General features: G+C 50.2%; 2 protein-coding genes and 1 long non-coding RNA gene across 3 annotated transcripts; 2 read left to right on the forward strand and 1 right to left on the reverse strand.

Moving 5' to 3' along the window:
• Window positions 1-386: 386 nt before the first annotated feature.
• On the reverse strand, window positions 387-3,798 carry LOC114511214 (cytoplasmic tRNA 2-thiolation protein 1). The gene is made up of 2 exons (XM_028529907.2): window positions 3,227-3,798; window positions 387-1,677 (listed from the first exon to the last, which is right to left on the reverse strand). Exons 1-2 carry the CDS (start codon window positions 3,732-3,734, stop codon window positions 1,139-1,141), a joined length of 1,047 nt encoding a protein of 348 aa, XP_028385708.1. The 5' UTR covers window positions 3,735-3,798; the 3' UTR covers window positions 387-1,138.
• Window positions 3,799-14,111: 10,313 nt separating this feature from the next.
• On the forward strand, window positions 14,112-16,860 carry LOC114510590 (sialic acid-binding Ig-like lectin 8). Its single transcript, XM_036013258.1, is given in 6 exon segments — window positions 14,112-14,145; window positions 14,214-14,601; window positions 14,800-14,996; window positions 14,998-15,076; window positions 15,305-15,352; window positions 16,265-16,860. Coding segments are annotated over 5 exon segments (1,011 nt in total). The 5' UTR covers window positions 14,112-14,145; window positions 14,214-14,243; the 3' UTR covers window positions 16,594-16,860.
• Window positions 16,861-20,621: 3,761 nt separating this feature from the next.
• LOC118497759 lies at window positions 20,622-21,424 on the forward strand. Its single transcript, XR_004900294.1, has 3 exons — window positions 20,622-20,670; window positions 20,999-21,077; window positions 21,349-21,424. It is a non-coding gene; the product is annotated as an uncharacterized LOC118497759 (long non-coding RNA).
• The last annotated feature ends 5,547 nt before the right edge of the window (window positions 21,425-26,971 follow it).

The raw sequence follows: 26,971 nt of genomic DNA on the forward strand, positions 1-26,971 counted from the left end.
TTTTTGAATGAATTATTAAACAAATGCTTGCTGGACTCTCGGAAGAGACAGGGCACCTTGTCCCTGTCCTCTAGTCTAATCTACTTAGGGAAAAACGAGGCCGAAAGAATGTGGGTGGCCTGACTCGAAGGCCTGACCCTGTGGATGGGGTCTGAACAGGGTGGAAGAATCTGGGAAGCTTCCAGGAGGACCCTGGAGGATTTGAGCAGGAAGATGGGCAAGGAAGGCATTCCAGACACAGGACCAGCCTAGGAAAGCTGAGAGGTGGGGTTGAAAACACCGTGTCTCCCCAGGGGTCCGGCAGGAAGCTTCTGGGCCTCACACCTGCCCATGACAGAAACCCAGAGCCCCCTGGTGGCCAAACCTTAAGGTGACAACCAAGCCGGCACCATTTATGGAGCGCTTTAACAAATCCTCACAACAATGCTTCAGATTCCACTTTCAGGGGAGGAAACTGAAGACCAGAGAAGTTAAATCACTGATCCAGGCTCACCCAACTCCGCCTCCAGAAGCTGAGGTCTGTGGAGCCCACCCAGCAGCTCCTCACCCGTCACGAAGACACCAGGAGGGATTCTGGTGTGACGGTGTAGGGGGACAGCAATTCTGCCATCTAGAAGAGCCCCAGGCAGACCCTGGTGTGAGCCCCCAGTTCTGTCCCTCACCATCCAGGTGACCGCAGGCCAGGTGCTGGTGCTCAGGCTACAGCCAATGAGACCGTGGGAGTGAACTGAGGGGGCGGTGCCTGCAGCATGCACAGGGCTCAGAGAAGCACCAGGATTACAGTGAATGACGTGTGCCCACCAACGCAGGTGGCTTTGCTTACCCCGCTACAGGCAAACAGGAAACGTCTATGCACAGCAGGTGCTCAGGAAGGGCTGGGTCTGGCTGAGAACCTGGCAGAGGTACCAGGCAAGCAGCCCCCCAACTCCCACTCGCTCAGGAGTGGGAAGCTGTTCAGCCCCCTCCTCCCTCAGACCCAGGAGCTCAGGCCCCACTTCCTGCAGGGTCACAGGTAACCGGTTCCGTCCCCCTCCGGACTTCACACGGAAGTCCTGGACAACGGTAACGGGTTTATTCACAGTGTCATTTGCAGGCTCCCTGAACTCCCAGGTCGGATCCTAACAGAAAACTGTGGTCCCTAGAAGGAGGGAACGGCCTCGGAGGCTGGGGTTTGGACCTGCCCCCGATGCAACCCAGGCGGCCCCATCTCGTCCAGCCCCCGGCGGCCTTTGCCGATGGCCAGGCGGGGCCGGCCGCGGTCCAGGCCGTCCAGAAGGGCGCAGGCCTGGCAGAGCGCGCGGCTGGCCAGCGCCCCGCAGCGGGAACAGGCGCCGGCGGGCGCGGGCCGGGCCGAAGGGGCCAGAGCCAGGCGCTCCGCCGAGTGCACGAGGTCCAGCACCGCGGAGGGCCGCGCGGCCTCCAGCAGCTTGAGCAGGTCGCGCGCGTGGCCGCGGAAGGCCTCGGGCGCGTAGACGCACTCCTCCGAGAAGTAGTCCAGGCGGCGGAAGTGCGCGTACAGCACCACCTCCTTCTGCGAGGCCAGGTGCAGCGGGCGGCAGCGCGGCAGGGCGCCCCCCTCGCCCGGGGAGCCCAGGCCCCCGCCCCGGGCCAGCCGGCCCACGTCGCCCCGCAGGAAGTTCATGAGCAAGGTCTCCGCCATGTCATCGGCGTTGTGGCCTGGGGGAGAGAAGGGGAGCAGGTCAGGAGGGGGCGCGGGGGCTGCTGGTCATGGGGACACTAGAACCCAGGGGCAGCCAGAACCCAGAGAGATGAGGAGGGGCATGGCGAAAAGCATGGCGTGGGTGCCCCCGCTGTGGGGACACCTTCCTCCCCAGCCATATTCTGGGGCAGTGAGGACTCAGAAAGAGACTGGCAGGTAGGGGCAAGGGGTGCAGGCCGTGGAGATCCTGGGGACCGTGGGGCAGTCGGTGAAGGCGCAAGGCAGACACAGCGAGACACAGGAGGGGACACACACGGGCTCCCACGGAGCAATTGGGGTGCCCTCACTGACACCCACCGACCGGGCCGGGCAGGCCCTGTGCTAGATGCCCTTTCACGGAGGCGGTAACATGCTTTACGCTACAAACATCCTGCCAGTCTCGGTTAAAAGTGTGCTTCGCACCGCACGGTAGGAGTCGAAACCGCACTTAACGGAGACTCTCCACAGCGTTGCCCACACAGGTGTCCCTGTGAAGGCGGATGGGGGACAGTGACCACACAACAGTCGCCACAGGATTTCAGCCACATCCCTGTTTCCTCCGCGTCTTCCCATCCCACACCCGAGTCTCCGCAGTAAAACCCTGCTCTCCCCAGGGCTTCTCCATCGTCCCCACATCCTCTCCTCGGGGCCTTTGCATCAGCGGCTTCCTTTGCTCGGAACCGTCTCTCCAACCTCGTTCACCCCTCACTAGTTACCCGCGCAGCCTTCAGGTCCCGGCTCGCTCAGGAAACGCTTCCTTAGTCCCCGCCTTTCTCCTCCCACTAGGGCCTCCTGCCGCAAACTCCCACAGCATCATCTTCCTGATTGGCACCCAGGGTACAGTGAGCGCGTGAGAACCGGGCAGGAGCAGGGACTGTGTTGTGCGTAAGAGCGAAGGCTTGTACCGCGGTCACTGCTTTTCAGCCTCTGCTCTGAATGCTTCACACACCTAGTTCTCAGCATCCCCGGAATGGAGATGGTATGAATGCCCCCGTTTAACCGAAGAGGAAACCGAGGTTTGGAGCTTTGCTCTGGGCTACACGGCTCGCAGTGTCTGAAGTAATGACGGGAAGAGAATTACACCATTATCAGAGAAGGGAAGTGAGCAAAGGGAAGGAATTAAAAAAGATACAGTTGCGTTTCAGTCTTTGGATGGCTTCTATTGGGAGACACCCCTGCACACCCCTCCTTTTGTGAGGGAAACCTAAAGAATGCCGTTTAAAAATGCAGAGAAGAGAACCACAGCCCTAAGAGAACCCCTCGGCTCTCCATTTGCCATTGTGTGTGTGTGCACGTGCACCAGGGTGATGACAGTGACTCAAAATCTTGCCACGCCTGCCCTACACCATCCCCGGGCCGCGCACCTACCGTGGCCCTGAACAATACTGAGATTCACCACTTACGACACACCCAGGGTCGTCTTTTCACTTCTTGGGCACAAGCCTCAGCCTCCTTCCAGCGCCCGCCCTTGCCTGAGCATGCTCCCGATCCTCCCACAAAGTCCCTCCTATCCCAGCGTAAGTTCACCTGTCACGATGTGCGTGGCTCCCACGAGACGTGCCCCTTCTTCCAGTGCCCGGCGCCGCAGCACCCCGCAGAAGGTGCAGCAGGAGCGGCTGCGGCCAGAGCCAGCTGTGCTGCGGGCCACGGCGTCCATCGTCCAGCCCCCGAAGAGGTCGGCGTAGGCCACGACGGTGAGTGGCAGCTCCCAGCGCGCCGCCTGGCGCCGCACTGCGGCCAGCGCCGCGTCCCGGTAGCCGCCGATGCCCTCGTCCACGGCCACCAGTTGCAGCGAGATGCCCAGGCGGGGCGCCAGCTCGCGCAGCACGTGAGCCAGCACGGTGGAGTCCTTGCCACCCGAGGCGCCCACGGCCACCACGGCGCCGCGAGGCAGCAGGCGGCCCGCGACCACCGTGTGCAGCACCTCGGCCTCGAAGGCCGCGCAGAAGCAGGTGCCACACAGCGCTTGGCCGGAGCGCGGGCGGCGCAGGGCGGCGCGGGCCTTGTGGCAGGAGGCGCAAGGTGGGGCGGGCATCGCGGGGTGCGGCCTGGGTGGGAGGGGTCGGCTTCTCCTGGACTGGGAGAGAAAGAAGGCAGGTTACTTGTGGACTCTGGATGACAGGTCCACTCCCAGGAACCTGCCTCCATGGAGCCCCTGCCCCAGACACACCCAGGGAGTGCGCAAGGGGGAGGGGACAGGCTCCTCCTACAGATGGGGTTGGCCTGTATCTATGTCCTGGCTTAGGGAGGCTGCTGTGATATGCCCATCGTTCCCCACGAAGCCGGCGGGATCCTGCCCAGTGTCTTCTCCACATCGTGCCACGCATCTCACGTCACTTTAGGAAAAGCTAATGGACAGTGAAGCTCTGCGCGAGTTGGCTCCCTTTTCCTGTGACTTCATCTTCCAACCTCCTTCAGTCACGCTGGTCTCCCCTGCCCAACACCCCGGGAATACTCCTGTTTCCGGATGTTTGCTACTGGCTCTTCCCTTCCTGCTAAGTCTCCAGGTTGTGTGTGTGTGTGTGTGTGTGTGTGTGTTTTGGTAAGATTTTTTTTGTTTGTTTATTTATTTTTAGACAGAGGGAAAGGAAGGAGAGAGGGAGAAAAACATCAGTGTGTGGTTGCCTCTCGCACGCCCCCTAGTGGGGACCTGGCGGGTAATCCAGGCCTGTGCCCTGACGGGGAATTGAACTGTTGACCTATCAGTTCACAGGCTAGCACTGAATCCACTGAGCCACACCAGCCAGGGCTGACCGGGGAGGTGTTGTTGGCCAAAGAACCCGGGAGGATGGTGGGACCATTTAGTCGGGGGGTGGCGGAGGTGGGGGACGACCGGGAACTCCATGGGGACATGCCAGGGTTCCTGTGAACTGTCCCTGTGAACTGTCTTCCCCTGGAAGACTCTGTGGACCCCAGGCTAGGTCAGGCGCCTCCTCTGGGCTCGCAGAGCGGCTAGAATGCCTCTATCCCCTCCTAACCACGACTCCACCTGGACGAGTAACAGATCTGACTCCCCCACTGTTCTGTGAGCTCACTGAAGGCAGGCACCATGTCTGCCTCCCCAGCACTGTCTTCCTCCACGTTGCATAGGTTTTGACACACGGAATCTGTAGGACGAGGGAGTAATAAATGCCCCCAGGGGACGGCACACGGACCCCTGGAACGCCTCGGGGCTGCCGCCACATCAGAGGATGGATAGTGTGTGACATCTATAATGACAGGGGTTCGAAGGTTGAACAGGGACCTCCCAGACGCACCGGATTAGAGGCGGGGGCAGGGAGGTGGTCGGATCCGACCTGGGGGAGGGGGTGGGTGAGCACGCCAGAGGCAGGCGGACCACACTATCCAAAGTGGGGATCCTAGCCAGAAGGTCTCAGGGGATACAGGCGTTGGGAAATCACAGAGGCGAGTCACCGATACCAGAGACCCTGAATTCTTACAAAGCACCGGAACAAAGAGGGGCGTCCACGGGCCCACCCGCCCGGGAGTAAATACTCACCAGTGCCGAATGCGGTGCGGGGAAGGCCTGTCAGACACGCGGAAGCCCCTTGCGGAAGTGACTCCGAAGACTACAACTCCCACAAGGCGTCGGGCTGTCTTGCCTACGGCTCCCAGAACCCCATGCAACTGCTCTGCTCCAAGCATGTCAGGCCACTGATCCGGCATAGCCTACAACTCCCAGAAACCCTTGCGGTTTCCCCTCCCACCCCCAACCCCGCCTTGGGTTCGCCTACCACTCCTCAAATGCCGTTTTCTTTCTGCGCCTGCGCACAGACTTGGGACTTGGCAAATGTGTATTTCTTTTGCTGTAGTAAAGCACAATCGCGGTGCAGGATTGTTGAAAGGCCAAGAGGCTGCATTGGGGTTATCTGCTTGTGTGGGATTATCATGGGCTTTTTAAGAGATTAGAGAGCATATGATCTCTACCCTTTGAGGTGGGGTTGCGGGTGGAAATTGTAAGTGGGAGAGCGGGGGTTGGGCGCTGGGGTAAAAGCAAGAGACAGCGCCAGCGCAGGGCAGACATTCCGAGGGTGGGGGCTCGGAGTGGGTTTGTGCTTGCTGGCGGAGGCGGTCAGGGTGGCGTGAGCCTGTTATATGGGGAGAGGGAGCAGTGTGCGAGTGGAGGTCTCTGCACGTGCGTCAGCTGTTAGTGACTTTGGTTGGGGGGGGGGGGGCGGGTCTCTCTGTAAGCGCCTGCCTGGCTTTGGGTGGTGAGTGAGATTGCGATCCACTGCACAGGCCCGGACCAGGGAACCCGGTACACATTTCCTGTCGTACGGAGGTGGAGCTCGATGATGGAGGGCAAGAGAGAGAGGCTCTAACTGGGACCAGGAGACTTTACCGACTCCGACTCCGAGACTGAGGGGTCCAAAGGCACAGACCCCTGAACCCTGTAGTCCCGAGGCCCAGAATCATGGAGACTTGGGGTTCCGGTAACCCAAGGGCCTGGAGACTTGGACCCTCTAGACAGACAGGTCGAAAGGTGTAGACCCTTCTTTCCAACCCAGGACCTCCAAGGCCTGGAGACAGATCTCCGAGATCCAAGCAGCTGAGAAAACCAGGGCTGCAAAGACTTTTCCTGATCCAGACCCAGGGGCCTGGAGACTCCATCTCCCCTCCAGTGGCCAAAAGCATCTGTGGCCCTGAAACTCAAATCTGAAGGCCTAAGGAGTCCAAAGACTTGTATCTCTGGGACTCAGGAGACCAAAGGTTCAGGGGCGGGGAAACTGTGATTCAGACTCCCTAAATCCAAATCAACAGAACTGGGCCTCAAAGGTCCTCCTGAGGAAGGGAGCAGAGCTTTAGAAATCCTAAAAAGTGCACAGCATGAAGGTGTGGGGGTCTGTGGTGAGTGCTGACCCAAGGGACATGGCAGGCACTGTGTAGCCCATATTTTCCTCATGTTGGGAACCACGATGCCTCAATTTCAGGGTGGATGACCTCCATGAAATCAGCATTAAGGATCATCACTGGCTAGCCCTGGTTGGTGTGGCTCAGTAGGCTGAGTGCTGGCCTGTGAAGCAAAGGGTCACCTGTTCGATTCCCAGTCAGGGCACATGTCTGGGTTGCAGGTCAGGTCCCCTGTAGGGGGCATGTTAGAGACAGCCACACGTTGATATTTCTCTCCCTTTCTCCCTCCCTTTCCCTCTAAAAATAAATAAATAAAATCTTTTTAAAAATTGGGTTAACAACACCTGTCAAGAGTTTAGAACAGTGCCGGGCGGATATGGCCGTGGTTCTCATCTGAGTCTCAATGTTCTGTTACCTATGAAGTAGTATCACTGTAGTTCCTACTTAATAGCTGTAGAACTCTGGTTCAGTGGTAAGTCCTTCCTCAGACAGCCTGAATCTAAAGCAGGAATCTGTAAAGTGACAAATGTTTTAGGCCTTGTGAACCCTGGAGTCTCTTGCAACCCAGCTGTTGGAGGGTGAAAACAGCTGTGGACACAGACAGAAACAAATGAGGAGGGCTACATTCCAGTAAAACTATCGAAGGACACAGAAAGAACATACATGTATGACCCATAGACAGAGACAGCAGTGTGGTGACAACCAGAGGGAAGTGGGGGGAGGGGCTGGGTGGAGGCAGGCAAAGCAGAAGGTGGGGACATCTGTAATAGTGTCAACAATAAAAATAAAAATATGGAATTTCACGCAATTTGCATGCTTTAGAAAATCATTTTGTTTCCCCCAAACATTTATTTTTTAAAAAAGATTTTACTTGTTTATTTTTAGAGACAGGAGAAAGGAGGGAGAAAGAGAGGGAGAGAAACATCAGTGTGTGGTTGCCTCTTGTGTGCCCCCTACTGGGGACCTGGCTCACAACCCAGGCATGTGCCCTGACTGGAAATTGAACCAGCGACCCTTTGTTTCACAGGTTGGCACTCAATCCACTGAGCCACACCAGTCAGGGTTCCCCCAAACATTTAAAAGTGTAAAACCATTCCCAGCATGTGGGTCATATAAAAACAGGCAGCAGGCCAGATTTGGCTGCTGGGCTAAACAGTTTCCTGACCCCTGTTTTGAGTTTCCATGCTATGCTTCCTCCAAGAGGAGGGGTGTGTGTGTGTGGCTAAACCTTCAAGGATGTAGGGAATTTGAGGGGTGGGATGGTCGTCTAATCAAGGAACAGCCTGAGCCAAAAAAAGTTCTGGCAACAGTTCAGTACGGGATGTACTTTGTTTTATATAATTTATGTTATCTACACAGGCCAGGCACTTACATGCTAAAAAGCGAAAAAGGTACAACATGACCAGTGAAGTGTCCTACCCCACAGCCTCTCCTACCTCATAGTTGACCTCAGAGACAGCCTGTCTCCTGTGACTGCCTGAGGACTCACTCCGAGCCAGGGTGCACAGAGCTTCCCATTTATTCTTTCTGATTCCAGGGTGGAGGTGGGGTATCTGGGGTTCCAGAGACAGTATGAGATGTGCCCTCACTCCTTGGTCCCTTTATGACTGGTTTCTCCCCTCTGATTTTTTTAAAGTCATCAACAGGGGATATGTATTTTACTGATTTTTAGAGGGAGGAAGGTAGACACACACACACACACACACACACAGAAACATTGATGAGAGAAACATCAGTTGGTTGTCTCCCATACATGTGCCAACCTGGGATTGAACCTGCAACCTTTTGGTGTGTGGGATGAACCTCCAACCAATTCAGCAGTCTGGCTGTGCACCCACACTTTTCTTTAAGACTACCTCTTCATAAACACCACTGATCTCCTCATCCACAAATGAAAGGCTACTTTGGGCTCCCTCTACTTCTTCAACTCTCTTTGTCCTGCCTGCAAAAACCTATCTTCTCTGGGCTTCTTATATCTCTGTTCAAACTATATCAACCAATCCCCCAGGAGTCACTTTCTCCACAGCTAGATCTTTTCTCTGCAAACTTTTCCTTAAATGAGCTCAGTGCAACCACACTGCGACTTCCAACTTTGCCCTGACACTCACTGTACCTCACCCCACAGCAGGACAGGCAGACTTGGAGAAGAATCCCTGTGGAGGAACTAGGAAGCAAAGAGCAACATAAGGGGACACCAGCCTACTGATAAAATGGTCTACTTGTCCCCACATCCTTTTCTCTTAGGCAGGTTATACTCATTCACCACTCCAGGTCTTGGATCCTATGCTTGGGGGATCAGACCCCTCTCAGAGCTGGACAATCTTTGAGCTTGAGACCTGGAGGATTTCAGCACCACGAACAGCACCATCCCGTTGCCTGGAGCAAGTTGAGAGCAGGCATCCTCTCGTTCCCTAGCCACATTCATTGCCTCACAGGCAAATTGGTTTGAGATAGGCTGGAAGGAGGGGAGAGTTTACCATATCAGAGAAAATGAAGGATATGCAAAGACACCTCATTTTTCTGTCATCTGACCACCAGGCTGAGAATTGGGCATCTACTATTTGATGCATAATAATTCCTAAAGGTTGCATGGTCACAGAAAACCATCCCACTCATTGTCTCCTGTGAGCGTGGGGCCAGGACTCACGGGACTCTGAACACTCTAGGCAGTCCCAGGAGAGCTCACGACTTGGGACACTCAAGTGGCTTGGGACACTCAGTCTGGTTCTTGGGGACCAGACTGAAGAGAGGGACAGGAGGAATTCCAGATCCTACCTTTGTTATATTTTTTAAAAATTTAAATTTATTTTTAGAGAGAGGGGAATGGAGAGAGAAAGAGAAGGAGAGAAACATCAATGTGTGGTTGCCTCTCACATGCCCGCCACTGGGGACCTGGCCCACAACCCAGGCGTGTGCTCTGACTGGGAATCGAACCAGCAATGCCCTAGTTCACAGGCTGGTGCTCAGTTCACTGAGCCACATCAGCCAGGGTTCTATATACAAATCTTAAAGAGTATGTGCAAAGCTCTACTATGCTGGGGTGATGAAAAAAAGAAAAGAAAAGAAAAAACACAATTAACTTTAAGGTGAAGATAGGGGCTTCTCTGGGGGAACGGGATTGTGGTGATAATGATGGATCTTGTGGACTGAGGGTTGCCCACAACATCCTATTCCTTATTTATTTATTTACTATTAGAGAAAGAGGGAGGGAATGAGAAAGGGAGGGAAATGAGGATGTGAGGGAGAAACATTGATGAATTGCTTCTCATAGGCACCCCGACCTGAACCAAACCTGCAATCCTGGCATGTTCCTGGGACAAGAATCCAACTGGGGGCCTTTCTTTCTCTTTGCGGGCTGACACTCAACCCACTGACACATGCCCATCAGGGCAAAGAAAATGCATCTCTATATCTTCAAGAGTGTTCATTTGGCCTTGGCTGGTGCAGCTCAGTGAATTGAGAGCAGGCTTGTGAACCAAAGGGTCTCAGGTTCGATTCCCAGTCAGGGCACATGGCTGGGTTGCAGACCAGGTCCCCAGTAGAGGGCGTGCTAGAGGCAACCACACATTGATGTTTCTCTCCTTCCCTTTCCCTCTCTAAAAGTAATTAAATAAAATATTTTTTAAAATAAAGAGTGTTCATTTGGTGGTGATTCACTGAGTTGTTCTTGTGGGGGCATTCTCTGTATGTGTCATATGTTTCTGCCCCCCCCCAAATGTATCAAGAACACCAACATGGGTCTAAGGAGGCGCTGCCTCACATGGGTCCCCCCTACTTTCTTGTAGCCCCCTCTAGCCACACAGTGAAAAAGTAACCATGTGGGAAAAGAGGTGTGTGTGTTCTCTCTCAGGACGTCCTCACCATCCCTGTGGGCAGACGACTCCCAGGCTGGTGTTCCTCACTTCATTGGTCCTTCCCCCAGACTGCTGGGAGCAGAGCCTTCACTAGCAAAGCCCAAGAGGCTGGAAGACTCAGCCACGCTCTGGAGCAACAAGAAGTCTGGCCTGTGAGGTACCAGTGATGAAGACAGCCACCATGAAGGGGAAAATGTTTACCTGTTTTGAAATTGCTCCTCCTTTTCTGCACACTCCTTCCCACTAAACCCCTCAGTACAGAGAATTCCAGCCTCTGTTTCCCACACGTCTTGCCAGTGGGTCTCCCCTTGATGTCTGTCATGTGTGTTAACACAGAGAATCCCCAATACTCTGCCCCAGTGTCCCCAGCCCTCCTGAGACCCTGCCTCCAACCAAGGTGTGAGTGATACCCCATCTCAACTGTGCACCCCACATCACAGCTTCTGCCTTGAGGAGTCCAAATACCTTACATGTGTTGTGTCCCCTCTGGATAGTGACTCCTGGGACACTGTGTGACCTTGTGAGTGGAGAGAACATGCCCAGCATGCAGATGCTGAGGGAGGAAAGATAATTGACTTCCTCAGTGCCTTGGACCCATGTCATCTCCCATGTTGCTGAGTCCCAGCCTTGTCTGGGCTGATCTCCTCACACCCTATAGCCTGTGATTAGGGGGTATAGCCAGAGGAACCCATTTCTATTTTGCATAAAATGAGTTCCTTTGTTCTGTATGCCTGTACCAGGCTGTTTTGAATACAATGGCTTTGTAGTATAGTTCGAAATTCCAAATTGTCCTTTCTCAGGATTGCTGAGGCTATTAAAGGATATTTTGGGGGGGGGGTTGCATAGAAATTTTGGGGATATTTGTTTTACATATGTGAAATATTTTATTGCTATTTTAACAGGAATTACATTGGATCTATTGATTTCTTTGGGTGTTATGGACATTTTAATGATGTTAATTCTTCCAATCTATGAACATGGCATATGGTTCCACTTGTTTGTAACTTCCTCTATTTTTCTTCAATGTCTTATAGTTTTTCTAGCACAAGGATTTTACCTTCTTGGTTATGTTTATTCCCAGGTAACTTACATTGGTGTTGCAATAGGCAATAAGGCTATTTTCTTAATTTCTCTTTCTGATAATTCATTATTGCTATATAAAAAGGCCACTGATATATGAACAAAAATTTTGTATATTGCTACTTTTCCAAATTCATTCATTACATCTAGAAGTTTTTTGGTGGAGCCTTTGGTGATATCTATCGATGGAAGAGAACATGGCACCCACATCAACCCACAGCTCTATGGACATTTAGTATCTGACAGAGAGTCAAGAGCATACAATGGAGTGAAACCAGTCTCTTCAATAGGGTGTTGGCAAAGTTGGGAAAATACATGCAAAAAAATAAATAAAAGTAGATCACCAGTTTACACTACACACAAGAATAAACTCAAAATGGATTACATGTAAGTCACGAGACCATAAAAATCCTAGGAGAAAATACAGGAAGTAATATTGCAGATATCTCACACAGCAATATATTTTTCCAATTTATCCCGGAGGGCAAGGGAAACGAAGAAATAAGGAAATGGGACCACAACAAACTGAAAACTTCAGCACAGCAAATGAAGCCATGCACATAATGAAAAGGGAACCCAGTGTATGGGAGAACATGGTTGCCAGTGATACATCTGGTAAGGGATTAATTTCCAAATATATGATGAACTTATACAACCCAACACCAGGAAGATAAACAATCCAATTTAAATATGGGCAGAGGGTCTTGGCTGGTGTGGCTCAGTTGGTTGGAAGTTTGTCACATAACTGAAGGGTTGCGGGTTTGATGTCTGACCAGAGCACATATCTAGGTTGCAGGTTCAATCCCCATTCTGGGCACATCAGGAGGAAAACAGTCAGTATTTCTCACTCACATTGATGTTTCTCTCTCTCTCTTGCCCTATCCTTTGTTCTCTAGAAGCAGTGAAAAATTTCCCTGGGTGAGGGTAAAATAAATTTTAAAAAATGGACAGAAGACCCGAATGGACACAGACACTTCTCTGTAGAGGACACACAGATGGCCCACAGACATGTGAAAAGATGCTCAATGTCACTAATTATCAGAGTGATGCTAATTAAAACTACAATGAGGTATCACTTCATAACTTTCAGAATGGGGACCATCAATAAATCAACAAACAGCAAGTGCTGGTGAGGAGGTGGAGAAAAGGGAACCCTAGTGCACTGTTGGTGGGAAGGTAGGCCTGTGCAGCCCTTGTGGAAAACAACATGGAGTTTTTTTTAAATATTTAGAAAGGAACTGCCTTTTGATGCAGCAATCCTACTTCTGAAAATATATACTCTGTGAATCCCAAACTACCAATCATATATAATATGTACACATCTGTGTTCATTGCAACATTGTGTACAATAGCCAAGATGTGGAAACAGACCAAGTGCCCATCAGCAGTTGAGTGGATAAAAAGCCCTGGTACATTCACACAATGGAATACTACACAGTTGTAAAAAAGGAGCTCTTACACTTGTGACAGTGTGGATGGATCTGGAGATTATTATGCTAAGAGCAACCAGCCAGTCAGTCAAAGACCAACACCATATGGTCTCACACTTCTGTGTGAAATCAGGGAACAAAATAAACTGATGAACAAAATAGAACCAGAGGCATGGGTACATGCACCAGACAACAGATCTCAGAAGGGAGGGTAAGGGGGGCTGGGTAAAAGAAGGTAAAGAGATGAGTGATGTCCTGGCTGGTGTGGGTTATTGGAATGAGCACTAGTCTGTGAACGAAAAAGTCGCTGGTTCGAATCCTGGTCAGAGCACATGCCTGGGTTGTGGGCCAGGTCTCCATTTGGGGATATGTGGGAGGCTCCCAATCAATATATCCCTAGCACATCAATGTTTCCCTTCCTCTTTTTCTCCTTTCCTTCACCTGCTCCCTCCCTCTCTCTCAAAAAATTAAGATTAAATAGAGAACATATATGGAAAGCCCAGGACACAGATAATAGTGTACTGAAGGCCAAGGTGTTGTGGGGCCTGGGTGGAAGTGGGCAAAGTGGGGAAAATTGTGGCACATGTGTAATAGCATCAACAGTAAGAACAGGAGGTGACCTCCATGGAGGAGGGCATGAAGGGAAGCAGGAAGTGGGCCAGGGTTCTGAGGGGTGTGACTTGGTCGTCTGTCACCCTCTCTGGCCTCAGGGCTCTCAGGAGTGGACCTGGGGAGTGGATGGCTGAACTCAAAGGGCTGTCTTGCCCCTGACAGGGACCCTCTGGAGCTTCTCCTCTGATGAGATTCACCCCTGTGACTCACTCTCATCTTCCTGTGCAGTCTTCTGTCACTATTGCAATATTTTGTTCTAGTTTTTGAGAGACAAACCCTGAGAATCAATCTTTCCCAGAGGAAACATGACACTGCCAGCCCCAGAGAGGCTGCTGCTGCTGCTGCTGCAGCTGTGGGACCTGCAATGGGAGAGAGGACCTGAGGGAGGATTGCCCAGGCGGGTGTGCAGGCTCCCTGGGCTGCAGGGTGTCTGCCTGCTCTGTGCAGAGAGGGGCTGAGCTCCAGCTCTGAGGTTCCTCCTCTGTGGTGGGGGAGGCCCCATATTCCTCCTCAGCTTCTGTGGTTGCCCTGTGCTGCCTTCCTCCTTTTTACACCCAAGGAGTGGAGAAACCTCCAGAGATGCTGCTGCTGCTGCTGCCCCTGACCCTGCTGTGGGCAGGTGAGTACCCAAAGGTCTGTGTGGGGTAGGTAGTATGGGGGCTGTGGCTGACCCTTCCTTCTCTTCAGGGGCCCTGGCTCAGTCAGGATCCTACATACATGCTGCAAGTACAGGAGTTGGTGACGGTGCAGGAGGGCCTGTGTGTCTACGTGCCCTGCAATGTGTCCTACCCCCAGGAAGGCTGGACTGAGTCTGACCCAGCTTATGGCTTCTGGTTCCTGGAAAGAGCTTATAAATTCCAGTATGCTCCAGTGGCCACAAACAAACCAGATCGTAGAGTGCAGGAGGGGACCCAGGGCTGATTCCTTCTCCTTGGGGATCCCAGGAACTACAGCTGCTCCCTGGACATCAGAGACGCCAGGAAGACAGATGGTGGATCATACTTTTTTCGGGTGGAGAGAGGACGTAGTATGAAATTTTCTTTCACAGATTACAAGCTCACCTTGAATGTGACTGGTAAGGAACAGTCTCCTGGAGAGGCCACAGGGAAAGTTCAAAGTGACCCTGGGGCAGGGCTGGGATGGCCCCATCCTGGGAGGTGATGGGGATGCAGCAGGTCAGGGCTCAGAGGGAGGAGCTGGAGCACAGCCTGAGGTTTCTCTCAGGGCTGCACATGGGACCTTCATTCTGTTCCCTGTCCCCCCTTCTCACCAGCCCTCAACCACACACCTGATATCCTCATCCCTGGGAACCTGGAGTCTGGCTGCCCCATGGACCTGACCTGCTCTGTGCCCTGGGCATGTGAGCGGGGCACGCCCCTCCTCTCCTCCTGGACGTCAGCTATTCACCCCTCCCTGGTCCCCATGACCCACAATTCCTCAGTGCTCACCCTCACTCCACAGCCCCAGGACAAATGGTGCCACCCTGACCTGTGAGGTGACCTTGCCTGGTACCAGAGTGATCATGAGGACTATCCATCTCAATGTGTCCTGTGAGAACTGGACCTAGACATCAGGTCCCTGCTGGGGTCAGAGAGCCACAGGATCAGTGCGGGTCAGGTTCTGAGACACTGGGTGCTGGGTCCTGGATCTACTATGGGATGGAGTCATGTTCATGCCTGATTCCTCCTTTCCCCCATTTAGGAAGCTTCTGGGGACAAAGAACCAATGTCTCTCTGACCTCACCACTGACTTTGGCTCTCAATGTCTTTCTGTCCCAGACTCTCCACAGAACTTGACTGTAACCCTCTTCCGAGGAAACAGCTCAGGTAGGAAGAACCTCATCATGGGCTGTGGGCAGGCAGAGCCTCTTCCAGACCAGGGCAGTGTGGGTCCTACCTCATCCTGAAGTCAACCTAGTGACCAGACTCCCACATGTGGGTGAACCCAGTGTCCCTCTACTCTTCCTCCCGCAGGGCTGCTGTGAGAAGCTGTTCCATCAGCCCTCCTCCCACCCTGTCCCAAGGACCCTCCTGTCCCCTGTCAGCTGCACCAGGAGAACAAGGCACCACCCATATGCAGAGCAGCCTCTCAGGGCCCCTGTCCCTTTTTCTTATGATGAGCCCTCCAGGCACAATGTTTTAATTTCCCTCTGATAGTTTAACTGACATGTTTTGAATAGGTAATATAGTCCGAGGACCTACAGTTGAAAAGGTACTGAAGTCTGTCCACAGATGCCCAAGTCCCCTCTGGGGACGTGAACACTGTCCACACCCTGCTGTGAGTCCTGGTTTGTCCACCTGAAGGATGTGACAGGTCCTTGGACATCAGTAGGACCCACGTCCTCCTTCCTCCCCCTGACTGTGGCCTGTCCCACAGCATGGAGGGTGTGGTCGTGAGCAGGTCATCTACCAATGAAGAACCATGGGCTTCCTCTTCTTCTATTAACCTAAACTCTGCAATGAGTTCTCCTGTGTCTGCTCTCCCACCTGTGCATATCTGTCTCTGTGGCATAAGTTCCCAAATCAAAATGTAGCTACTTCACATGTTCTTTCTGGTTTTGAGAGAAGTGGTCAAGTGCAGCTCTATGCAGAAGGTAGACAGTCACATTCCCACCAGCGAGGGGTGAGAGAGTTTGTCAGACTATGTGTGTGCGTCTGTCTCGCCACTGCTCTCTGTGTGTACTCCTCCTCTCTCCCTTGATCTCTGTGTCACTCTGACTCCCTGTCTCTTTTCTCCAGCATGCACAGTCCTGGAGGGTGGTTCATCTATTGAAGTCATGGAGGGTGAATACCTGCGTCTGGTCTGTGGAGTCGACAGCAACCCCCCTGCCAGGCTGAGCTGGACACAAAAGAACTGGATCCAGAGCTCCCCTGAGCCTGGGGCCCTGGAGCTGCCCAGAGTGCAGGTCGGAGATGCAGGGAAACTTACCTGCCAGGCCCAGAATCCTCAGGGCTCCCTGCACCTCTCTGTGAACCTCCTTCTGCCCAGTGAGTGCACCAGGGGACTGGGGAGGGGCTGGGGGAAATCAGCACCCACTGCACCCTCACAATCACCCACCATCCCCTGAACTTCCGAGGGCAGCTCAGCTCTGGCCTGGGCAAGGCTGTGAAGCCTGAAATTTCTGTGGGAACCAAAGTGTTCCTGTTTTCTCCCCGCCTGGCCATGACTGTGGACTTGAGTGGAGGTTGGGAGGGAGAAGCAAGAAGATGGAGGTGGATCTTGAGAAAGGGGATGGGGCTGGGACACGTGTTTCTTGGGGAACAAAGTCTTTGCTTTTCAGGCTGGGTTGTGGATCAGGCCAGTGAGACCCTGATAAACCAAGGAAACCTCAGCAACCAAGAACAGTATATCCACAATGCAGTATTTCTTTTAAAGAGAAATGAATGCAAAAGTGAATAATTTTGCATTGTATGGATGTACCACTTCCAGTTCCTCCATTGACCAGTTGATGCACATTTGGGTGTTTCCCCTCTTTGGCTGTTATAATGCTGCTGTGAATGTTCCTTAACTTTTCTTTTCATTTATTTATTGTTTTTCTGCTGCAGTTGTCCTGATTCTCCCTGCCCCCCATGCTCTCCTGTCTCCCTCCTACCCGCTGTTCCAACAGTTAATTCCCACACTGTAATCCTTGTCCTTGGATTACATGGATTAAATGTCACTCATAGATTTTTTTTTGTCTTGTCTCTTCCCCTTTTCCCACCACTATCCCCCTCTCTCCTCCCTTCCTGTCACTTTCAGTCTGTTTGCACATGTTCTCTGTTTTCTTGGGCCATGTACCTGGGCGTGGAATTGCTGAGTCAAATTGCAGTTTGTATGGGTGAACTTGGAGGGAATTCCCGACTGTGTTCCACGGTGGCAGCACCATTTCACATTCCCACCAGGGAAGGGCTGTTTCACTGTGGTTTTGTTTGCATTTCTGCAATAAAAACAATGCCGTTTGTTTTCTTGTGAATAATTGTTCATTTCTGCATCATCTTTGAAGGAAACATTTTTTCAAGTGTTTTACACATTTTTAATTGGTTTGTTTGACTTTTTTCCATTTTAAGTATATTTTACTCTTTATGCTGTTACAGTTATCCCAATTTTCTCCCTTTGCTCCCCTCCATCTGATGCCTCCCTTCCCTCTGGCAATCCCACCTCTTAGATCCTGCCTGTGGGTTGTGCATGTAAGTTCTTTGGCTTCTTTCTTTCCTGTATATTCTTTTTTTTTAAAGATTTTATTTATTTATCTTTAGAGAGGGAAGGGAGAGAGAAGGAGGGGAGAGAAAGAAGGAGAAAGACATCAATGTGTGGTTGCTGTGGGCCATGGCCTGCAAGCCAGGCATGTGCCCTGACTGGGAATTGAACCTGCGATGCCTGGTTCACAGCCCGCGCTCAATCCACTGAGCTACGCCAGCCAGGGCTCTTTCCTGTATATTCTTAACCTCCCTTTGCCTATTTTGGGCCTACCAATTATGTATCATGATCCCTGCATCATTTCTCCCTTTCTTCCCTCCCCCGCCCCCATCATATAACCTGACAAATGATCCTCACACCTGTCATTCTGTTTCTGTTCTGATTGTTTGCTTAGTTTTTTTTCAGTTTAGTTGTTGATAGCTGTGAGTTTGTTGGCATTTAATGTTCATACTTTTGATGTTCTTCTTATTCAGTAAGTCTCTTTAACATTTCATGTAATAATGGCTCGATGATGTTGAATTCCTTTAGCTTTACCTTGTCTGGGAAGCACTTTACCTGCCCTTCCCTTCTAAATGAAAGCTTTGCTGGATAGAGAAATGTAGGTTGTAGGTCCTTGCTTTTAGCACCTTGATTACTTCTTGCCAGCACCTTCTTATCTGTAAAGTTTTTAAAGAATTCAGTTGGTAGTCTTATGGAAATTCGTTTGTAAATAACTCTCTGCCTTTCTCTCACTGCTTATAAGATTCTGTCTTTATCTTTAACTCCTGGCATTTAATTATGATGTGTCTTGGTGTGTTCCTCTTTGGGTCCAATTTGGTTGGGACTCTCTGTGCTTCATGGACTTACATGTCTATTTCCATCACCAATTTAGGGAAGTTTTCTTTCATTATTTTTTCAAATAGATTTCTAAGTTCTTGCCTGTTTTCTTGTCCTTCTGGCTCCCCTATGATGCAAATGTTGGACGCCTTGAAGTTGTCCCAGGGGCTGCTTATACCACTGTCATTTTTTTAGATTCTTTTTTCTTCTTGTTTTCTGATTGGTTGTTTTCTTTTGCTACCTTATGTTCCAAATCATTGATATGGTTCTTGGCTTCATCCACTCTACTTTTGTTCCCCTGTAAATTGTTCTTTATTTCAATTACTGAATCCTTCATTTCTGACTGGATCTTTTTTATGGTGCTGAGGTCCTCACTAAGTTCCTTGAGCATCCTTATAAATGGTGCTGTGTCTGTCTCCTCATCTTGGCATCCTTCCTCTGTTTGTTTCTATGTTTTAGGTAGAACTGCTTTGGTTTCATGTCTTCGTAGTGTGGTTAATATAGTAGGGTTTTTGTAGGGTCCAGTGGCACAGCCTCCCCTCTCACTGAAACTTAGTATTTTAGGTGTGCCCTTTGTGTGGGCTGAGTACAATCTCCTCTTGTAGTTGAGCCTTGGTTGCTGTTGGCAGATCACTGGGAGAAATTTACCCAGGCCAGTCAGCTGCAAGGACTGGCCGTAACCACTTACCACAAACTTCCACCATCTGTGGAGCTTCAGCTGTGCAGGGGAAGGATGGTGGAGCTCCAGTGTAGTCTGTAGTTGTCCACTGGGTGCACTGGCCCTGGGATATTCCAGATGGTACAGGCCAAGGTCAGCACCCACTTGTGTTTTGCCTGTGGCTACCCTTCCTGGGCTATGAAGCAATCTGAGAAGGCTGTTATTTGTGCTGGGCCTAGAGGTTCCCAGGTGAAACCAAGGTGTGAATCTAATCTGGCTGCTGGTAGTGCCAGGCCTGGGGCTCACTGAAGCCAGCTGTTGCTTGTTTGATAGCATTTAGAAAGTTGTGAAGCATGAGCCAAGGCCAGCCATTCATATGAAAAAGCAGCTTGAGTGGACCCATAGGTTGGATGGGACAGAGTCTCTGGAGATCTCCTAGGTGGGTCTAACAGTGTTAGCCCTGGTGATGGAGTCTCAGATATGGCAATAGCCTGCTGGCACTGTGGATCACTGTGGGGAAGGCTCAGAAAAGGAACAATGGCCCTTATTTTCCCCGATGCCAGACAATTTAGCCTCTCCCAGTAGGGTGCTTGGGCATTTCTCGGGGCCACCCTGGCACTTGAGCTCAGAGGGAGTGAGTCAGAGTAGATGAGTGTATGTGTAGGTTCTTTAAGAGGGAGTGCTTAGAGATCCAGCAGTTTCTTCTACTGATGAAATTCCATCTGGTTTTTACATCCAGAAGTTGTGGGGACTTACCTTTGTGGCACTGGAACCCTAGACTGTGGGGCCTGGTGTGGGGCTAGGTTTTCTCGTTCCTGAGATATCTCTCTGGAATGTTTATGTGACACAAATGGATAAAAGAGCAGCTTTTCCACGTCTGTGCACCTCCTACTAGTCTGAATGGATGTGGTTCCTTTAATTCTGTATTTGTCTGACTTCCATTCAACTTGATTCTGATGGTTCTGAGTGATGTTTTTCTATATTTTAGTTTTAATTTTGATGTGGTTATGCAAAGAGGGGAGCCATGTCTGCCTATGCTGCCATCTTGACTGGAAGCCTCATTTGAATTTTGGTTGTTGAGTTGTAAGAGTTCTTTATGTGCACTGGAGATACTAATCCTTATCAATTCAATGATTAGTGAACATTTTTCCTGTTAAACAGGTTGGCTTTCCACTTTGTCCGTAGTGTTAATTAATGAATGGAATGTTTTCTTTTGCTGAATTCCAACTTAGGCCTTTTATTTTCTGTGGAACTGCTGAAGGTCAGGGCAGGGTCCGGGGGTCAGAGTAGACATGATCTGAATCCAGTGATGCAGGAAGGTGACCTCCAGATTCCTAGTGAGAGGGGAAGGACCCAGGACTGTAGTCCAGCAGGTGACTTTGTCCACAACATCTTTTTAGCAAAATCAGGGTTCATGGCAGTGGTAGTGCTGGTGGTCATTATGGAAGCTATTGTCAAGATCCTGCTCTTCCTCCTCTGCCTCATCATCCTCATGTGAGCTATGCCCCAGGGGGTAGCAAGGTGAGAGTGACACAGGGGTATGTGTCTGAGTCCAGAAGCAGAGCTGGGGATCCCAAACAATCAGGGATGGGGCTGTCTTGAGTTAAGCACTGGTGGGTGAGGACTCACCATGGAGAGCCACTGTGAGGGTCCTGACTGGGAGGTATCTGCTGTGCTCCACACAATCTGTGGGGCCAGACCAACCTTCTCGTACTTCAGTCTCCCTCCATTTCCTGCATAGGGGACAGGAGACTGTGTCTGCTGCCCACTGTAGCCCAAACCAACTGGACTGAAAGACCTTGATCTCTTTTCTCTGGGTCAGGTACCACTTGAGGAAGGTGACGAGGCCCACACAGGGCATGGAGAAAGCCAACACTGTCTCAAGTTAATCTCTCAGGTGAGTATGGTAGGTGTCTCACCACCCTCAGCATCCCTCTGATACCTCCTCCAGGATTGTCAGTGGGATTCCTCCACTCAAGATTGCAAAACTTGAGCTGCTCCCTTGCTCCCTGAATGCACTTCTCTGCTCAGGTCACCATCACAGTGATGACTAGGTGGCTGCCTTCTCTAAAACCAGGTCTGGGTGGCATTTCTCCACTTTGCCCTCCCTCCCTTCTCCCCATTCCAGGAAGTCACTAAGACTTGTCTATCCTTCTTCCTAGTAGCAGCTAGACTTGATGCCCTCTCCCCCACATCATGACCTTTGTAGTGCCTGTGGCCTCCTCTCCTCCCTGAGCCTTGAACATACCCACCTTGTGCCTCCAGATTGTGTTGCCTGAGACTCACCATCCACTTCCTGCCAAGTTTGAACAGCAGTGTTTCTTCTCTGTGGCCCAAGATCAGGTGCAATCAGCATAGACTGGATGAAGACCTGGCATGATCTTTCCCCTGCTGGACGTTTTACCAGATTCCTCCATGTCCCTGAATCTCACACCATCTCACACCAGCCATGCCAGGGCCTTTGTGACTCTGAGACTTTGCATGTGCAGTTTCTTCTGCTGAAATACCCTTCCCTTTCCCACATCTCCAAGTGCTGACCATTTCTCCGATCAATTAAAAGTCAACTCATGTTACGTGTATATATGTTCATGTGTGTGTGAGTCCTGGATGGCTTTGAAAGAAATGATAATTAGCCATGTATTTAGAGACTCCTTAGCAAGGATAACTGAACACATAGGAGGTGCCAGCGTTGTTGTAGGTACTGAAGATGCAACCATGAACCCAGCATCAAAAGTTTCTCTCATCCAGAAGCTGTCATTCTGAAGACAGAAAGATAGGATGCAAATAATTATATACAATTATTAGAACATGTTGAATGGCCATATGTGTTTAGGGAGAAAACATGCAAGGAAAAGATGGGGTGACATGAGGGTATAGTATGGGGCATCTGAGAGTATGAACTCTGATGTTTGAGCAAGTTCCTGATGATGGTGAGAAAGAAGATTGGTTTGTTTTCCTAAAGAATGTGTTTTACACAGGATGTATTTAGTAAAAATACATTATATGAGGTGACCCCCCAAAATAGAATTATCTTCTGGAGGGCGGGCCTTTGTACTACAGGCTTCCACCACTAGGTGAGTGTTCTAGAAACCCACCATTTCAGTGCACCACGTGGTGGTGTTGTGAGAGACTATATACAGAGAACTTTTTTTTTTGCAAACTTTTTTGAAGACTCTTTCAGTGCATTTGCCTATTTCCTGATGGGTGATTTATGACTGCACCTGCCCTCACTGTGCTGAGTTTTCAGCAGCTTTTGACCAAAAATGGCATGACCCTCCTACCATCCCATTGCTGTTCTTTTGATTTTGCCCTGGGTAACTCTTTTTTGTTTGTTGTCTTTTGAAAACAGTCCTTCAATGGAGATGTATTGCTGATGGAAAGAGGTATAACAAAAAAATGGCAGAAGCACAAAAAGCTTTAAGACAGACAAGTTCAAATACTGTTTTGAGCAGTGGGAAAAAATCTTGATAAGTGTATTGCATCCAATGGAGAGTAATTTGAAGGTGAAGTTTGAACATATAAGAATAAATACTCTATTTTTATAAATAAGTTCCTGTGCCTTTTGGTCATTCCTGGTCATATGTTCTCTAAAGAAGTCAGTCAATTAAATGCTATAGAGCAAAAAAGGCACACCAGGACCAACAGGGAAGAGTCCTGCCCCCCAGACATTTGGATGCCCTAAAATGCAGTGTCTCCTGTGACTTCCTGGAGCTCATTCTGAACTGGGCTGCAGGGAGCTTCCCCTTTATTCTCTCTGAGGCCAGAGTGGGAGTGTGGTGCCTGCAGCTCCAGAGATATCATGAGAAACCCCCTCACTCCTCAATCACTGCTGCTTGGTTTCTCCCCTCTCTTTGTCTAAAACCACCTCCCCACAGACACCTGTGGCCTCCTCATCTACAAGTGAAAGGCCACTGAGGGCTGTTCTTACTTCCCTGATTCTCTTTGTCCTGCCTACAAAAACCTATCCTCCCTGGTCCTTCTGAATCCCTGAGCAACCCCTTTCAATCAATCCCCCAGGAGAGTTTCTCTTCAAAGTTCTGTCTTTTCCCTGCAAACTTCTAAAATGAAGTGAGTGCAGTCACACTGCAATTTTCATCTCTACCCTGAAACTATGCCCCACTCCCACCCAGAGTAACTACATGAAGAAGAATCATTGTGGATAACATAGGGAGCAGAGAGAAGGATAAGGGAGCACCAGCCTGCTGATAAGAGAGTTCACGTGTCCCCACAACCCTTCCTCTTAGGCAGGCCCCAACTTTTCACCACCTCCGGACTTGGATCCTATGCTAGAGAGGTCAGACCCCTTTCAGAGCTGGGTCATCTTTGAGCTCAGGACCTGGCACTATTTCAGCACCATGAAAAGCAGAATCCTGATGCCTGGATCCCATCAGGTCTATCATCAGTAGTGGAAGGACAGGCAATCCCTTTGCTAGACCACTGTTACTGAATTACAGCAAATTGCTTCACAACAAGGCTGGAAGGACGGGAGAGTTTACTCTATCAGAGCAAATGAGAGGTATTCAGAGACAAAACAGTTTTATATCATCAGCCCAGTAGGACAAGAATTTGGCATCAACTATTTTATGCATAATGATTCCTAAAGGTTGTGTGATGACAGAAAACCATCCAGCTCAGTGTCTCCTATGAGTGTGGGGCCAGGACCACCTGGGCCCTGAGTACACTAGGCAGTCCCAGGACAGCTCATGGTGTGGGACACTCAATGCCTGGTTCCTGGGGAACAGACTGAGGAGAGGGACAGGAGGAATTCCAGAACCTACCTCTGCTATTTTTGTGGCTTTAAATGTGGGTGAAGCCAAAACCTATTACACCTTTAGTGATTAAAGAAGAACTTTACACTTATGTGTCAAATACTCCACACCTCTGAACATCACACCTTTCAAGAACACAGTACAGGTGAGAAAATAATCCTTCCTGTTTGGGACTAGCTGGTACTGGAGCCTCTGCCACCTCAGAACAGAGCTGGGTTTGTAAGAGCACAGGATGAGAAAGGGGAGCTCATACATAGGACGCTCTCATGCTTTCAGTGTCAGGGTTGTGCCCACAAGTCTTCCTGATCAAATCATGATGAATTCCAATGCTCCATCGAAGTTCCCTCAACTCTCATAAGCTGAAGTCTTTGAGGCCAAGAGGTGTGGCCTCAGCACCTTGTACTCAGAAATTCAAAGCCATCTTGGCCCAGGAGCCCAGAGCTTCTCTGGTAAAGCTTCAGACACTGATTCTTATGGAGTAAATACTCCTCTAGTTACTGGGTTATAAATGATGTCCTGGATATTCTTAGCTGTGGACGGTAATGGGGCTTTAGAATTGGAAAAATTGGATGGAGTTCTAATTTCTCTGCTTCCAAGAGCATGACAACCAGAACATCAGTCACATCACCTCTCTGTACCTCAGTTTCCTGAGCTGTTAATGAGGGCAGACCAACCCCATCTCACAAGGGTGTTGTTACACATGGAAAGCCCTGTATGCAGGTCCTCATGTAAGGTGTGTGTTCATTGTGTGAAGGTTCTTTGTCCCTTGAAAAAGCAAGTTTCTGCCCACAACTTACTCTGATGCTAGAAGCACTGAGACCCACCATGCATTACATGAACTCATGATGGCTGAGTAAAAGGAGTCAAACTTTCCCCAGCAACATCCAAACAAGAAAGTGAAAAAAGAGTGCACTCCTACATGGAGTCAAACAAAAAGAAAGAGGTGTAGTATAGCAGTGAAAATTTCCTGATCCTGAAGATTTATCTTTTTCTACAAAACCAGGACTATAGGGAGAAATGTTAGGCTGAGAACACCCAATAATTTTTACTGAGATTCCCCAATAGACACATCCTCCCAGTCATATGAGTGAACACACCTGAATGAAGTTAATGAAAAGACTTCCAAGAGAAGATGCCTTATTTATCATTGGTTCAGTGTTGAGGTTTTCCTGACCTTAGCATCTTCCATTATATTGCTATGAGTTCTGGTTCTGGCACAACCCCAATGCAAGATGCATCTCTGGGTTGTTGGAGAGAACCCTAGCATTCATCAGAGTCTCAGAAGAGACAGTAGAGTTCTGGACCCCAGGAAGTGCCTGGTGAACCCTATGTGAGTTGTACCCTTTCTCTCTCCCCTTGGGGTCACGCCATTTTGGACACTTAGGTCTCAAAGAAGTGGACTGAAAGAGGCATCCACTCCACAAACACTGACTAAGAAAGAAGGGGAAGATAACATGTCTTTAACACATTTTTAAGCTGCCTATGTTGGAAATGAAAATGTGAAAAATAATCACATAAATACTATACACACATACGAGTCTGCTTTTGGTTCTGTTTAGGCCCTCAGTGGATTGGATATGCTGCCCACCCACACTAGGGAAGGACATTCTACTTTGCTGAGTCCACAGATTTAATATTCTAATCTCACCTGGAAATACCCTTAGAGAAACAACCACAAGTGATGTTTAATCTCTGCAGCCCGTGGCCCAGTCAAGTTGACCTTACACTATCGTAGATGGCAAATAGCCAGTATAGTAATAAATGCACGCTGTAGGCTGAGACACACCATTTCCTGCCTCAGTTCTTCATCAGCACCACGGACAGCACCCCACCCCCACTTTCTATGGATCCCCAGAAACCACCCTGTGTTCTGGGCTCATGAAGCACCCCATATGGGTGGTGGACAGACCACTGATGGGCCAGAGGTGGTTTTGGTCACAAGCAGAACCTAACTGGGTAGCTAGTGCAGTATCTCCAGCACAGTGGGAGAGTGAGTGGGATTGAGAATACCCTGCCTGAACCCAGTAATTCCCAGAATCACCTGCAGGATGGATACCCTTTGTGACTGCCTGAGAGTCCCTATCTTGTCCACACTGCGTGTTTCTCCCTGAGAACTTACCTTCCAGTCCTCAGAAGGAGAGCTGTACACAGCCCTAGCCTGTGCCTCCCCATCACAGCCACCCGTCCTGCACAGATGGAAGTGTCAAGGAACCTGCCTGTCTCCCAACCAGATGTTGCTCTTCTGAAAGTAAAGGAGCAGATCTCTCCCATTCACCCCTTTACTGGAAGTGTGAGGGCACAGTGTAGATGATATTTAATGAATGAATAAATGAATGAATTAGTGAAATTTTCTTCTTCACCTCATGGGAGGAGTTGACAATTCTTCACTCTCAGATTAACACAAGCTTCCTGTTTTCGTTCTTTAAAATAAAAGATTTTATTTATTTATTTTTAGTCAGAGGGGAAGGGAGGGAGGAAGAGAGGGAGAGAAATATCAATGTGTGGTTGTCCCTCATGTGCTCCCCTCCCGGGACCTGGTCCTGAACCCAGGCATGTGTCTTGGCTGGGAATTGAACTGGAGACCACATGGTTTGCAGGCTGTTGCCCAATCCACTGGGCCACACCAGCCAGGGCAAGCATCCTGTTTGCAAGCCCAGCAGATCCTGAGCAGGCAAACATTGATGAAGTGGCTACCTGTGAGCACAGTGGTGCATGAGACAGGGCACTGCTGTGATTGAGGCAATTCCCTTGCCACTCTGGACCTCCGAGTCTTCCTCGGCAGACCAAAGAGGTGGAGCTAGAAGGCTTTCCAGATCTGATGGCCTGTGGGTTACAAGCTCCTCTTGTGCAGGCAGTGACATTATCTGTGGTTTCCCTATGCTCCTTTCTCTCATTTTTCTGCAAATCCGGGGCAGCCAAAAACAGACTGATGTGGTCCAGCGCATCTGACCTCAGAGATGCAGCAGCTCAGTCCTGCTGGGAAAGAGTGAGTTGGTCAGAACAGGGGCCCAGGAGGGCTGTGGGGC

The sequence above is a fragment of the Phyllostomus discolor genome, chromosome 12 (assembly GCF_004126475.2).
Source record: "Phyllostomus discolor isolate MPI-MPIP mPhyDis1 chromosome 12, mPhyDis1.pri.v3, whole genome shotgun sequence".
NCBI lineage: Eukaryota > Metazoa > Chordata > Mammalia > Chiroptera > Phyllostomidae > Phyllostomus > Phyllostomus discolor.